General features: G+C 37.0%; 1 protein-coding gene across 1 annotated transcript; it reads right to left on the bottom strand.

The window, feature by feature from the left end:
* Positions 1 to 223: 223 nt before the first annotated feature.
* LOC108471761 (disease resistance protein RUN1-like) lies at positions 224 to 10,081 on the bottom strand. Its single transcript, XM_017773331.2, has 6 exons — positions 9,848 to 10,081; positions 8,558 to 9,640; positions 7,853 to 8,200; positions 7,065 to 7,741; positions 725 to 1,330; positions 224 to 338 (listed from the first exon to the last, which is right to left on the bottom strand). The coding sequence occupies exons 1-6, from the start codon at positions 10,079 to 10,081 to the stop codon at positions 224 to 226; spliced, it is 3,063 nt and encodes a 1,020-aa protein (XP_017628820.2).
* Between the last annotated feature and the right edge of the window lie 5,841 nt (positions 10,082 to 15,922).

Below are 15,922 nucleotides of genomic sequence, written 5' to 3'. Positions count from 1 at the left end.
ACATGTTACTCATCTGTTTTTGTTTTTAAAAACTCATCCTAAATTGATATTTAGTCCAATTATCATTGTAAAAACGAAGCCCCAGCTTCTAAAGCTGAATAGAATGGTGTAAGCTCTGCCTTCATTATAGATCTTGTTGACCGAAGTGAATGACCTGTAATTCCTCAGCATATGCTCATCCCCGACGACCCTGAAGCTCAATGCACGCTTCACGTAGTCAAAATTATCGATCCTCTCGGTACTCGTCGAATCTGGAAGAGTCGATACGAAGGTGACTTCCCCAACGCTCCCCACACTTCCGTAGCCTGCGCTCATGTTGTGGCTCTTGATTAATTGATCTGATAATCAAAATCCAAGAAAAGAAAATATTAAGTTGCACCATGATGAATAGAATGAAGAAGGCAAATCTGTTGACAACTTGCGTTGTCTCAAAATATCAGTTCAAACACTTGTATAAAGCAAGAATTCAGTAAACCAAGTTAAAGTTCTTACAGCTTAATTGTTCCTCCTTGTATGGCTAAAACTCCAATTAAGCAGTGGCATCATTAAAGCTCCAAAGATTTGTCACTCACTATTGTCTCTATTCTGTCATCTTCATTCCCTTCATAGAATCAAATTTAGAACGTCAAAGCTTAATCTCTAGGTTATGGCTAACTTATACTACAAAAACTACAGATGAAATAAAGCTCACTTATGCAACTGAAGAATTAGGTTTAGTGCTTACGTGTGCCTAGGACTTTTATGTTGTGGGGTGGTGCTGGGTTCTTCATCCATATAAGATACATGTACACCACATTTCTCCACCTTTATATATTCTTCTTCAATTTCTTCTCCTTCTACATTGTATTTGGGATTTTCAATGTAGAATTCAAATGAAGCCTCCTCATAATCCTTGTCTTTTTTAACCATATCCTCTCTAAACAGAATCAGCACATGATCACCCATGTACTTCCACTCCGCCTCATCCTCTATAACGGAACTCCACTCACTTGTGAACTTTTCATTACCACCACCACTGGCGGTTGTCAATTGGTATTTACAGATAAATTTAAGAGATTCATGGTGGTGGCAGCGCATGAGATCAACCACAAGGCAGATGGAAAAGACCAAGAATCTGCTCCCACTGGACTCGTTTGGGGCTATCTTCAAAAATAATGAACTCATGCTCTGATACTCGAACTTATTTGCCGAAATTTTGTTTCCTGGGAAACAACAAAATAATATGATTGGACCAAAAGCATCTTCCCATGTCAATCTAAGTTTCTCTGCTAGGTATCCAATTTTGAGTATGGCATTTGCCTCAATGTTGTCAATTGAATCTTGATTCAAGCTGAAGCAATTACAGAATAACATGTAAAACCAATCGACAACATCATCATCTAAAGGATCGAGTTGATATGAGTTTTTATCTGTAAATGATACTTTTTCTAATGATGTACAACCATGTGCATCCAAGTACTGAATATATGGTGGAAGCTCTGAGAGTAATTTAAGACTCTCGAATGCTTTTAGACATCAAGATTGGTGAGGACACATTGTTGTTTCAATAGGGTCGGAAACGTGTAAATTATTGTACTAAAAAATCACACAAAGTTCAATTCCCAGGGAAGAGAGGTGGATCACAAGGATCTCTTAAATACCAAGTCTTTCCTTAGTCAGAATATTCCTTCTAACGTAATTTAATAGCACAATTAAATACTACTATTATACCCTCAAATATTGAAAGAAAAATAGGACAAAAAGAACACAAGAGTTTTAACGAGGTTCGGTAAATTATACCTACGTCCTCGGGCACTAACACCAGATGATAACTTAACTATCTCCAAAATATTACAAACAAATAGAATTCCTTAAGAATTCTCAAATGGGAGAAGAGAGAAAACTAAGAGAGAAAGATTGGTTGGGATGGTTGAAATGAAAAATGAAAAGGCCTATTTATAGTTGAAGTTCAGGGACTAACTTGCAAATGGCCTAAAAATTAGGGACCAAAATTGCAATTATCCCATTTAACTTTTCAACATTCGTGCAACTTGCTTCACCTTTTAACAAGTTGCTTCCTACCTTTGTTGACTTTTCAACAATCTCCACCTTGAAGATTTGATTAGGATAATCGCATCTTCACACACTTCCTTCAACTCCCCAAATTCGATAAAGTTATCTTTTGTAGTGCCTCCAAATGCGCTCTCGAGCGCCATACACCTGAAGGTGCTCAAATTCTCAGGATGTTAATCAAGTTCAAACAATGATTAAACTTGATTGTTGTTACCACTTTGGTCATCATATCTGCGGGATTATCTCTGCCGGAATCTTCCAAGCGTAATTTTTCCTTTTCAAAGACTTCCGCACAAAGTGATATCTTACATCGATATGCTTGGTTCTTGAATGATAGACTTGATTTTTGCTAAATGAATAGCGCTCGATGTCACAATATAAACTTATGTGACTTTGAACAACTCCCAAGTCTTTCAACAATCCATTAAGCCAAATAGCCTCCTTAACAGCTTCTGTAACTGCCATATATTCCGCTTCTGTAGTAGACACAGCTACTGTAGACTGTAAGGTAGACTTCCAACTCACTGGGGCTTTCGCAAGAGTAAACAGATACCCCGTAGTTGAACGACGTTTATCTAAATCACCAGCAAAGTCGGAATCAACATATCCGACTACAAACTGACCAAGTGCTTCATCCTGTTCAAAAATTAAACCAACATCTACGGTTTTTCGAAGATACCGTAGAATCCATTTCACAGCTTGCCAATGTCCTTTTCCAGGATCATGCATATACCTGCTCACAACTCCAACAACTTGTGAAATGTCAGGCCGCGTACACACCATCGCATACATCAAACTCCCAACTGCATTAGCATATGGGACTTTTGCCATATATTCTCTTTCTTCTTCAGTTTTCGGAGATAATTGAGCACTAAGTTTCAAATGAGAAGCAAGTGGGGTACTTACATGTTTAGTGTTTTCATTTACACCAAAACATTGTAATACCTTTTTCAGATATTGCTTCTGATTCAAACAAAGCTTGCCTCTCTGTCTATCTCTACTTATCTCCATGCCGAGAATCTTCTTGGCCTCACCTAGATCTTTCATCTCGAACTCTTGATTCAACTGAGCCTTCAGCTTATCTATCTCTTTTGGCTCTTGAGCGATTAACATATCATCAACATACAAGAGTAGATAAATGAAAGATCCGTCATGCACTTCTTCGCAAATACACACAATTGTCATATTTGCTTCTTGTGTATTCGCTTTTCATAAAGCTATCAAATCGCTTGTACCATCGCTTCGGGATTGCTTCAATCCATATAGCGATTTGTTCACTTACAAACCTAATTTCTACCACCAAGATCTGTGTATCCTTGAAATTTGAGTCATATAGATCTCCTCTTCTAACTCACCATGCAAGAAAGCCGTCTTAACATCAAGTTGAGCTAGCTCCAAATTCAACTGTGCTACCAAGGCCAACAAAATTCTAATGGAGGAATGCTTCACAACAGGGGAAAATACATCATTGTAGTCAATTCCCTCCTTCTGAGCGTAGCCTTTAGCTACCAACCTTGCCTTGTAGCGAACATCTTTCTTGCTAGGAGATCCATCTTTCTTTGCGAATACCCACTTGCATTCGATTGCCCTTTTACCTTTCGGTAATTGCGCCAACTCCCAAGTATTGTTCTTCAGGAGAGATTGCATTTCTTCATCCATGGCGCTTTTCCATTTATCACTTTCTAAGCTTTGCTTTGCTTTTTGATAAGTGATAGGAATATCATCATCAATAACGGGAAGGGCGTAGGCCACCATATCAGTAAATCGAGCAGGTTTACGAATTTCTCTCATTGGCCTTGCAACGCTGAATCGGTTCGTGTACTTAATGGTTCTTGGGTCGAACCTCTTCAACCTCTAATTCCTCCATTGTGGTGGAGAATTAGACTTATTAACTGGCAAATCCCCATCCGCTCAAACTCCACTGTTTTGGAGTACACTCCACCGCCGTGGAGTATCGCTTGTCTCAATTTCTTCATCCGCTACCTTTTCAATGTGGCGATTCATCAAAGGTAACATCTCTCACAGATCATTTTCTTTGTGCTTAAGCACCAAAGACGAAATCCCTTCACTCCGTAAGTGATTCCCATAAAGAGAGCTTTCTTTGCCCTCGGATCTAACTTTGACTCCTTCACATGGTAATATGTAGTGGATCCAAACACATGTAAGGAATCATAATCAGAGCGGTTTTCCGCACCATACCTCCATAGGAGTTTTTCTTTCTAATGCAGATGATGGCAAACGATTAACAAGATGGCAACAGATGTCACAACCTCAACCAAAATTGCTTGCCCAACCCAAAGATTGGACAACATACATCGAACTTTCTCTAGCAATGTTCGATTCATACGCTCGCCACTCCATTCTCATTGTGGTGTATCCCTAATCGTGAAGTGTCGAACAATACCATACTCTTGGCACACATCAAGAACGGATCACTTCTATATTCCTCCATTGTCCGTCCTAAGCCGCTTGATTTTCTTGCCATCTGTTTTCGATCATAGTTTTCCATTTAAGAAAAACTCCAAGCACTTCATCTTTAGTTTTCATGGTATACACCCAAACTCTTCGGAAAAGTCATCAACAAAAGTAACAAAGTAGTGTTTTCCTCCCAACGAAGGTGTTTTGGAAGGCCCCACACATCTGAGTGAACATATTCCAAAATACCTTTTGTATTATGGATAGCAGTCTTAATTTCACTCTCTTTTGCTTTCCTGAACACAATGCTCGCAAAATTTTAATTTGCAAGCCTTTGCATCTTTCAACAATCCTTGCTTTGCTAGAATTTGCAAGGATTTTCATTTGGCATGTCCTAACTTCATATGCCACAACCGCATTGAGTCCAAGTCTTTGTTACCTAAGTGCATAATGATCGCTCCAATAATCAGTATTACCTTGGTAGTAATACAAGTTATTTTTCCCGATGCCCTTTAATATCACAAGTGCGCCAGATGTCACTTTCAAAACCCCATCTCTCATAGTAACAACTGAACCATTGGATTCCAAGGAGGCTCCCAATGAGATGAGATTTTTCTTCAAACGGGCACGCATCAACGCCGTTAGAACTCTGGTTGATCCATCTTGATTCTTTAATTGGATTGAACCTATCCCAACAGTTTTACAGGCATTGTCATTGCCCATATAAACAACTCCTCCATTTAGTTCTACTAAATTAGAGAACCACTCCCGGTTAGGGGACATATGATAGGTACAACCCGAATCCAATATCCACTCATCTGAATGGAACGACGATGATGATGCAACCAGTGATAGTTCGAGTCACCGGTATCATGCTTTACAACACAAGCATCTACAGCACTTTTCCCTTATTCTTCACTTTGGACAATTTTTCTTCCAGTGGCCTTTCTCATGACAAAAGGCACATTCATCTTTCCCGAGTCTGGACTTTGACTTTGATCTCCCCTTTTGAGTTTTCTTCCGAGTGTATGAACGACCTCGGACTACTAAAGCTTCAGTATCTCGATTGAGTTTTTCTGTTTGTCCTTCTTTCTCTGCTCATAATCGTATAAGGCCGCATGGACTTGGTCAAAGATATATCACTCCGCCATGAAGTAGAGTAGTTTCTAGGAACTCAAACTCCTCGAAGTGACCCCAACAAAGATCAAAGCCAAATCTTCATCTTTGAATGTCTCATCCATATTCAAAGAAATCGCTGACTAACGATTAAATTTGGTGATGTGATCATTCATTGTGGTACTTGGGACGTAAGTGAAGCGAAATGATCTTTTCTTCAAGTGGAGCTTATTTTGACTGTTTTCTTCAAAAATTTTCTTCAAGTGCCACCCACAACTTATTTGCGAAGTCTCCTTTGAAAAAGCATACCTCGCTCTCGAGAAAGGCATGATCGAATTGTGCCACATGCCAACCGATTGATCGCCTTCCAATCTTTCTCCCGTACATCATCTGTTTTTTTCATCAATGGCAATGTCTAGACCTGCTGAAAAAGGGCATCTAGAACCTCACTTTGCCACATACCAAAATGGCCCGTGCCATCAAAGATCTCCACGGCCAATCTTGCATTTGCAATTGTCGGTCTTGTCCACATGGACGATGTTGAAGCTCCTACACCGACCGTTTTCTCCATAATCTTTCAATATACCTAAGGAAATCTTTTACGATGTGGAAGATCGTTTAAAGCGCAACCACAGAGCATACTACGATTAACCTTGGCTCTTGATACCACTTGTTTCAATAGGGTTGAAACGTGTAAATTATTCTACTAAAAATCACACAAAGTTCAATTCCGTGGAAGAGAGGTGGATCACAAGGATCTCTTAAATACCAAGTCTTTCCTTAGTCGAATATTCCTTCTAACGTAATTTAATAGCACAATTAAATACTACTATTATACCCTCAAATATTGAAAGAAAAATAGGACAAAAGAACACAAGAGTTTTAACGAGGTTCGTAAATTATACCTACGTCCTCGGGCACTAACACCGGATGATAACTTTACTATCTCCAAAATATTACAAACAAATAGAATTCCTTAAGAATTCTCAAATGGGAGAAGAGAGAAAACTAAGAGAGAAAGATTGGTTGGGATGGTTGAAATGAAAATGAAAAGGCCTATTTATAGTTGAAGTTCGTGGACTAACTTGCAAATGGCCTAAAAATTAGGGACCAAAATTGCAATTATCCCATTCAACTTTTCAACATTCGGTGCAACTTGCTTCACCTTTTTAACAAGTTGCTTCCTACCTTTGTTGACTTTTCAACACACATCAACTATTGGAATCTCTCTTGAACCGAACAGGATGATATTGCATTGTAGCTTTTGAATACTTGAGCAGCTCATCTTTAACTTCTGAAGATTATTTAGAGAGTCTAAAGACAAGTTCGCTTCTTTAATTTGAGTCCCAGATAAATTTAATTCTCTTAAGCTTCTTGGGATTTCTGGGAATTCGATCATTGGGCAATGACTAAGATTCATATCACAAAGGGATTCCATCTTGATCGATAAACTTTTTACCCTTGAGCAACTCATATCTAACGTCTGAAGATTAAATAAAGAGTCGAGAGACAAGTACACCTCTTCAATTTGAGTTCCGGATAAGTTTAATTTTGCTAAGCTTCTTGGGATTTCGGGAAATTTGACTATTGGGCAATGACTAAGATTCAGATCACGAAGGGATTCCATCTTGATCGATACAATTTTGTCCCTTGAGCCACTCATATTTAAGCTCTGAAGATTACTTGGAGTGGCAAGAGACAAGCACACCTCTTCAATTTGAGTTTCAGATAAGTTTAAATCTGTCAAGCTTCTGGGAATTTCTGGGAATTCGACCATTGGACAATGACTAAGATCCATATCACGAAGTGATTCCAACTTTGAAATATTGCTTGATACAATATTGACGTTTGAGTTTTTCAAGCACAACTTTCTGAGTCCGACCAGATGCTCAATTGAAGCAGGCACTTCTTCTATTTTAGTTCTATCTAATTCTAAAATAGAAAAGTGTTTTGGGACCTCGGGAAACGTCTTGAGATTATTACATCCTGTAAGTCCAAGTTTCTTAAGTGATGCCAAATTATTGATGCAAGGAAGTTCAACCAAACTTTCACACCACCTACACTCAAGGATTTCAAGGTTGATTGCTCCTAATAGACTAGGAATCTTCCTTAATTTCTTGCAACCAGCAAAGTCAATTTCCCTTAAATTAACAAGACTCTGTGCAAAGAAAATATAAATAGTTATATTACTTCTACACATCATATAATAATCCATCATATTATTAGTTAACATATCAATTATAAACTATTTTTTGAATTTCAAAAGTACCTTCGATGAAGAAAGTACGAAAGAATATACCTGATGATCATCATCATTCCAAAGACGTTCTATATGGCCATGTGCTAATTTCAGCACAACAAGATTCTTTGGATTAAAACCTGATAGATATTTGAAGGGATAATAATCCCAACAAAGATATCTTAGCTCATCAGGAAGAGATACACTATCAACTTGGTCTTTGAGAAGCTTCACTGCTGGACACTTGCCCCAAAAAATTCCAGGAGTGTAAAAGAAGATAATTCTAAGATTAATCATTCCCTCAAAAATAGAATGATGTAGCTGTAAGTTATCAATTTGAGACATGTCTAACTTTATTCCTTGAATTAGATTAATCCCCTAAGAACAAAAACCAATTTATAAAGTATCAACACAAAGAAATTTATGGGCATTCCATTAAACAATTATATTAGGAAAAAAAGTAATTATAATGTATTAGATACTAACTCAATAAATCATTGTGAAAATCTCATGTTATATATCCTAAGACAATGCTCATTAATTGTGAAAATCTCATGTTATGTATCCTAAGACAATGCTCATTCACAGTGAAATGTTCAGTAAACTTAAACTCTAAAAATAATTTCAAATAATAAAACTTGTTAGCATTTGACAACACATAATTAATTGACTTTCTAATTAGAATCAAACAAAGATATGAAAAATAAAAAGAATATAAATACAATTAAGACTTACTTTATTATATTTGAGCACTTGATATACATCTTTAGCACTCCATAACCTACTACACTTTCCAGGGTCTATAGATTCCTTGCGAACAATATCTTTGCCCATCTCTTCAAGCATATCATGCATACAAATCCATCCATTGTAAGATGTGTTATCAAGTAGGCACTTGTCAATCAAGTTGCTTATTCCACAGACAGCACCCTTATAACAACAACTTAGAATTTCTTCTACATCTTTTTTGGGTGTTCCTTTAAAGAAGATTGCAATATCAAGGAATATATTCTTCTCTACTTCATCCAATTCATCAAAACTACTCCTCAAAATCTGTGAAATTTTTGGTTGGTCATATTCTTTTAGTCTGTCCACCTCACTTTCCCACTCTTTTCTAGACTTTTTATATAGTTTAGAACCCAAAACTCTAAGAGCAAGCGGACTTCCTTGGGCATACCCTACAAACTTATTCGATAGATCTCGAAAATCAGCAGCGGGATTCAATTGTTTAAATGCAAATGTAGAAAATAGTTGAAGGGAGTCATTGTCATTTAACTTCTTTACCTCATGTATTTTGTCAACACCTCCATTCTTAAGTACTTGCCTATCTCTAGATGTTACAATGATTTTACTTCCATCACCAAAATGTTTAACACCAAAACAATCTATTTGGTCTGAATCATTAACATCGTCAAGGACAACAAGTACTCTTTTATTGTTTAGCCTCTCTTGGATTAAAGTTGACCCAATTGAGGGGGTGTCTACATGAATTGCTTGGTTTAAGAGTTCGGAAAGAAGTTGGTTTCGCAAAGATTCCATCCCCTGTTTTTTTAATTTCTCTCTAACATTTAGAAGAAAGCAAGTATTTTCGAAGTTATGAGAGATTTCATTATATATAACATCAGAGAGGGTAGTTTTGCCTATACCACCTTGTCCCCAAAGTCCTATTAGATGACTCTCTTCCTGCTCAATTAGCCTCAAAATCGTCTGTTTCTGATCATCTATTCCAAGTAACTCTGCAGAAGCACTTTTAAATTTGCCACTCATCAACTTCTTTATAACATATCCAACAATATCCTTGATGTACTCGGTTTGTGTCTAGCAAATAATAAAAAATATAATTACATACGAAATCTAAAATAATGATTATTAATATAAGATGATGGGAAAAATATAGTTACGTCGAATTTGCCTCCTTCTATATGCCATCCTTTTAATTTACCGACTTCAAAGAAAGGCGTTTTCCATCGTTGTACTTGAGGTAGCCTATTTGAACCGTGGCCATTGAAGGATTTTTGAAACTACCACCAAGATTCCGCACATCGAAGGATCAACATGGTAAAATATGGGAAGAACAATATGTCCTTGAGTGTCCTTGCGGCGCATGATGTCGGAGAGTTCGGCCAGGCATGATTTTGAAGAAGCATAGTCTACCGACAACACAATTATTGAGAGATTTGAGGCTGCAATTGCTCGAGAAAGTGCTTGTGAAAGTTGCTCCCCTTTTTCTAGTGTTTCTTCATCGAAGAAAACATTCATTCCCGTTTCTTTCAAAGCTTTGAGTAGATGAGCAGTGAAATTAAGGCGTGTGTCTTCACCTCTGAAGCTCAAGAAAACCTGATGCTTCAATCGAGTAAAAGAGGCATGTTAGAATTAAGTGACCCAAATTCTTATTTAAATAAAATACGATGGAAAATAAAATAAAAGTAAAATCCATATAGAACTAGACTTCTTTTATTTTATTTTAGAATAAGGTTTTTAAACCTTATTAAACTCCATCTATTTTATATTGATTAGGATAAGGTGTTTCAATCCTACTAGAATATGGCTTTGCAAGCCTATAAATAGACATAGTCTATTCCTCTTGTATTTGAGTAAAAAATTTTCGACATAGTGAATTTTCTTCTCCTCCGCCGTGGTTTTTTTCCGAAAGGGTTTCCACGTAAAATTTATGTGTTCTTTATTTTTATTTATTTTATTCTATTTTATTTTTCACAAATTGGTATCGAGCTTAGGGTTATTCATCTCGATCACGGTAATGGCGTCTTTGAAGTATGAAATTCATTGTTGGATCGCAACACGATTTACGTTGTGGCAAATTAAGATGCAAGCGGTTCTTGCACAGATGGATCTAGAGGATGCCCTGCTAGGATAGATAAGATGCCTTCGACATTAACAGATGAAGAGAAGAAGCGTAAGGATCGAAGGCATTAACACAATTACATCCGCATTTGTCCAACGAAATTTTGCAGGATGTGATGAAAGAGAAAACCGCCATTGCATTATGGAAGAGGCTAGAACAAATATGTATATCGAAAACTCTAACAAGCAAGTTGCATATGAAGCGGCGTCTTTATGCTCATCGTTTGGAGGAAGGTGCGTCGTACACGAACACTTAAATGGTGTTTAAAGAAATTCTCTCAAACTTGGAGGCCATGGAGGTTCAAGATGATAAGGAAGATCTAGGGTTGATTCTACTTTGTTCGTTGCCCCGTCTTATTCAACCTTTAGAGACACGATTTTATATAGCCGCGAGTCTCTCACAGTTGATGAGGTTTATGATTCTTTAACCTCGTATGATAAGATGAAGCATCTTGTGGTTAAACCCAACTCTCGTGGAGAGGGTCTCATTGTTCGTGGGAGACAAGACCGAATGTTGATGATGATCGTGGTAGAACACAGGAACGGAATCCTCGTGGTAAATCTAAGGGTAGATCGAAATCTTCAAACAGAGGTAAAACTTGCAACTTCTGCAAGAAGAAAGGGCACATTAAATCTGAGTGCTATAAGCTACAAAATAAGATTAAAAGGGAGGTGCGAATCAAAAGGAAAACAGCCGGAAAATTCCTAGAAGGCGATGTTGTAGAAGACTACAGCGATGGTGAACTTCTAGTTGCTTCTATCAATGATTCTAAAGTAAGCGAGGAGTAGATACTTGATTCAGGCTGCACCTTCCACATGAGTCCCAATCGGGATTGGTTTACAACTTATGAAACAGTATCTGAAGGTGTTGTTTTGATGGGAAATAATGCTTCATGTAAAATCGCAGTGTTGGAACAATTAAAGTTAAGATGTTTGATGGAGTTGTCGAACACTTAGTGACGTGCGGCATGTTCCGAATTGAAAAGAAATTTAATTTCGTTGAGTACTCTTGATTCAAAAGTGCAGATACACGCTTGAAAGTGGGGTTTTAAAGATTTCCAAAGGGTCCTTGTTGTGATGAAAGGGCAAAGAAAGATTGCCAAGTTATATGTTTTCTGTGGTTCTATCTTATCGGTGATGCAAATTGTCGCTTCCTCTTCCTTGTCGATGATGATATTACTAAACTTTGGCATATGCGCCTAGGGCATATGAGTGAGAATGGCATGGCGTAATTAAGCAAAGAGGACTTCTTAATGGACAAGGAATTTGCAAACTGAATTTCGTGAGCACTTTGTGTTTTGGGAAGCAAAGAGAGTTCGATTCACTAGAGGAATCCATAACACGAAAGAAACGTTGGAGTATATCCATTTCGATCGTGGGGGCGCCCAGAGTGCCTTCGAGAGGTGGAGCTAATTATATGCTAACCTTTATTGATGATTTTCCGAGAAAAGTTTGGGTGTTCTTCCGAAGAAAAGCGATGTATTTTCCACATTTAAGTCTTGGAAAATTATGATTGAAAAACAGACGGAAAAGCAGATAAAATACCTCCGCATGCATAATGGCTTAGAGTTACATTCGATGAGTTTAATAGATTGTGCAAGTCGAAGGATCATGAGACACTTGATGATTCGTCATACTCCTGAAAAAGCAGCGTTGCGAACGAATGAATGAACGATCATGGAGAAGGTTCGATGTATGTTGTCAAATGCCAACTTACAAGTCATTTTGGGCGTAGCGACCTCATCGTGCATGTTTTTGATCAACCGATCTCCATCCGTTGCCATTGAGAAAAGACTCCACAAAAGGTATGGTCCGTAATCCCGCTAATTATTACGATTTAAAGATTTTTGGGTGTCCTGCGTATGCTCATGTTGATAATGGAAAATTGGAACCGAGATCCATTAAATGCGTTTTCTTGGTTATAAAGTGGTGTAAAAGGCTATAAGTTATGGTGTCCTGAAAATAGAAAAGTTGTGATTAGCAGAGATGTTGTTTTGATGAAACCGCTATGCTACCTAACTTATCTCTTAAAGACTCTTCCAATAAAGAAAACCAAAAGCGGTGGAGCATCGATTAATCGTGAATCAACTCCTCAAGCCAAGACAAAATTGAGAATAGAGTTGCTTCTTCACCGCAATACTCTATCGCCAAAAACAGGACAAGAAGAGAAATTAAACCTCCAAAGAAGTATGCCGAGGTTGATCTAGTTGCTTATGCTTTAAATGTGGCTGAAGATATAGATGCGAATCAAGAGCCATTTAATTATTTCGAGGCGATTAGTCTGTGAAGACTCGTAAAAGTGGATGTTTGCTATGCAAGAGGAGATGGAATCACTCCACAAAAATAGAACATGGGATCTTGTAAAACTTCCTAAAGGTAAAAAGGTCATTCGTTGTAAATGGGTGTTTAAAAAGAAAGAAGGGACTCTGGAGTTGAAGAACCCGGATATAAAGCAAGGCTTGTTGCAAAGGGTTACTGATCAAATTCCAAGAGTGGACTTCACAGATGTGTTCTCTCCGGTTGTTAAGCATAGTTCGATTCGAGCTTTGCTTGGTATTGTTGCCATGCATGATTTGGAGCTTGAGCGGTTAGATGTAAAAGCGCATTTTTGCATGGAGAACTTGAGGAAGATATTTACATGCAACAACCGGAGGGTTTTATAGTCTCGAAAAAGAGGACTATGTTTGCTTGTGAAAAAGTCCCTTTACGGTTTGAAACAATCACCAAGACAAGTGGTACAAGAGGTTTGATTCCTTTATGACTTCTCATGATTTCAAAAGAAGTAGTTTTGACAGTTGTGTCTACTTTAAGAAAAAAAGTGATGGTTCTTTTGTGTATCTACTTCTTTATGTTGATGACATGTTGATAGCAAAGAAAAGATAAAGAGAGATAAGAAAGGTTAAAGCCCAACTAAGTGAAGAATTTGAGATGAAAGATTTAGGACCAGCAAAGAAGATACTTGGTATGGAGATTCTCGAGATAGAAAAGCAAGTAAATTGTACCTAAGTCGGAAGGGTACATTGAGAAAGTTCTTTGCGTGTTCAATATGCAGAGTGCTAAGCTCGTTAGTACTCCTTTAGCAGCCCATTTCAGACTTTCATCGGCCTTATCTCCTCAATCGATAATGAGATTGAGTACATGTCACATGTTCCATACTCTAGTGCAGAGGATCTCTCATGTATGCTATGGTTTGTTCACGTCGATTTATCATATGCAATCAAGGCAGGTTAGCGAGATACATGGCGAATCTCGGTAAAGAACACCGGAAAGCGATTCGATGGATTTTAAGATACTTACGAGGCACTACTAATGTTTGCTTACAGTTTGGAAGAACTAAAGATGGAGTTATAGGGTATGTTGATGCTGATTTTGCTGGAGACCTTGATAGAAGAAGATCTCTCACGAGTTACGTCTTTACAATCGGAGGTTGTGCAATTAGTTGGAAAGCCACTTTGCAAACTACGATCGCTTTGTCTACCAACGAAGCTGAGTACATGGCGATTCTTGAGGCTTGTAAAGAAGCTATTTGGTTGAAGGGACTATTTAGTGAACTCAATGAAGACCTTCAAATCAAGACAAGATTTTGTGACATCAGAGTGCCATCTTTCTTACAAAAGATCAAATGTTTCATGAGAGAACAAAACACATTGATATTCGGTATCATTTTGTTCGTGATATTATTGCTCGTGGTGATATTGTTGTGAGCAAAATTAGCACTCATGAAAATCCTGCAGATATGATGACTAAGTCACTTCCTATAACCAAGTTTGAGCATTGCTTAGACTTGGTTGGTGTTCATTGTTGAAGTTAAACCCTTAAGGGGTTTTTGGAAGAGGTGAAGAACTTGTTTATTGAAAGTTCGCGATGAAAAACTTGTTCATTGAGAATTTGTGTCAAGGTGGAGATTGTTAGAATTAAGTGACCCAAATTCTTATTTAAATAAAATACGATGGAAAATAAAATAAAAGTAAAATCCATATAGAACTAGACTTCTTTTATTTTATTTTAGAATAAGGTTTTAAACCTTATTAAACTCCATCTATTTTATATTGATTAGGATAAGGTGTTTCAATCCTACTAGAATATGGCTTTGCAAGCCTATAAATAGACATAGTCTATTCCTCTTGTATTTGAGTAAAAAATTTTCGACATAGTGAATTTTCTTCTCCTCTCGCCGTGGTTTTTTCCGAAAGGGTTTCCACGTAAAATTTATGTGTTCTTTATTTTTATTTATTTTATTCTATTTTATTTTTCACAAGGCACTTGCTGGAGAAAGTGGCTCCGGTATTTCATCATGAAAGAAGACATTCATCATGGCGTCTTTCAGAGCTTGAAGCAGATGAGTGATGAAGTTAAGGCATGTGTCTGTTTGAGGAGAAGAGGAAGAGGAAGAAGAAGAAGAAGCAGCCATGAAAGAGTATCGATTGTGTGATTGAAGCAAGAGAGAGCAAAATAGATTTGTGAACCTTTGAAGAACACATTCATAATATTTTGGATTTCTTCCGTGTTTTTAATAAGAATCTATTTTATAATAATATTTGCCATTTAGTGGTATCGATATGAGAACCTTCGAGTAAAAATTGTTTACTAGTTTGTATATATAATAAAAATGGGTAAAGAAAGGTGGGTGGGTGGATGGAGTTTATTATTATTATTATTTTGCTCAGATGGGTTTGTAATCTCGAAGTCAATGTCTTCCAATAAGACAAAGAGCATCTATTTGTTAATATTATTTTTAAAATATAAATCTATATAATTATTTAAGGGTTATTATTTAATAAATTGATAATATAGTTTTTTTCATGTGGTAGCATAGGTTATTTAATAGCAATATTATTTGATTTATTTTTATTATTTTTAATTTCATTTTTATACAGCCCAAAATAATTATACAATGCATCAAAATTTTTCTTTGAGCAGGTTGTTGTTAATCTAAGGGAAACTGACATTAGTTGTTGCAAGAATTCAAGGAAGATCCCTAGTTTATTAGGAGCCATTAATCTTGAAGTTCTTCTGTGTAGGTGGTGTGAAAGTTTGGTTGAACTTTCTTGTCTCAATCATGTAAAATTCACTTAAAAGGCTTAGACTTACCGGATCTCATATTCTCAAGAAGGCTTTTGAGATCTCAAATTACTTTCCTATTTTAGAATTAAGTGAATCAAAAATAGATGAAGTGGCTAATTCAGTTGAGTATCCCATCCGACTTAAAATGTTTCAAGAAATATTTCAAAGTTGTAA

Source organism: Gossypium arboreum, chromosome 10 (genome assembly GCF_025698485.1).
Source record: "Gossypium arboreum isolate Shixiya-1 chromosome 10, ASM2569848v2, whole genome shotgun sequence".
Classification (NCBI taxonomy): Eukaryota; Viridiplantae; Streptophyta; class Magnoliopsida; order Malvales; family Malvaceae; genus Gossypium; species Gossypium arboreum.
The sequence above is the reverse complement of the archived record's forward strand: the minus strand, read 5'-3'. Positions and strand labels throughout refer to the sequence as shown.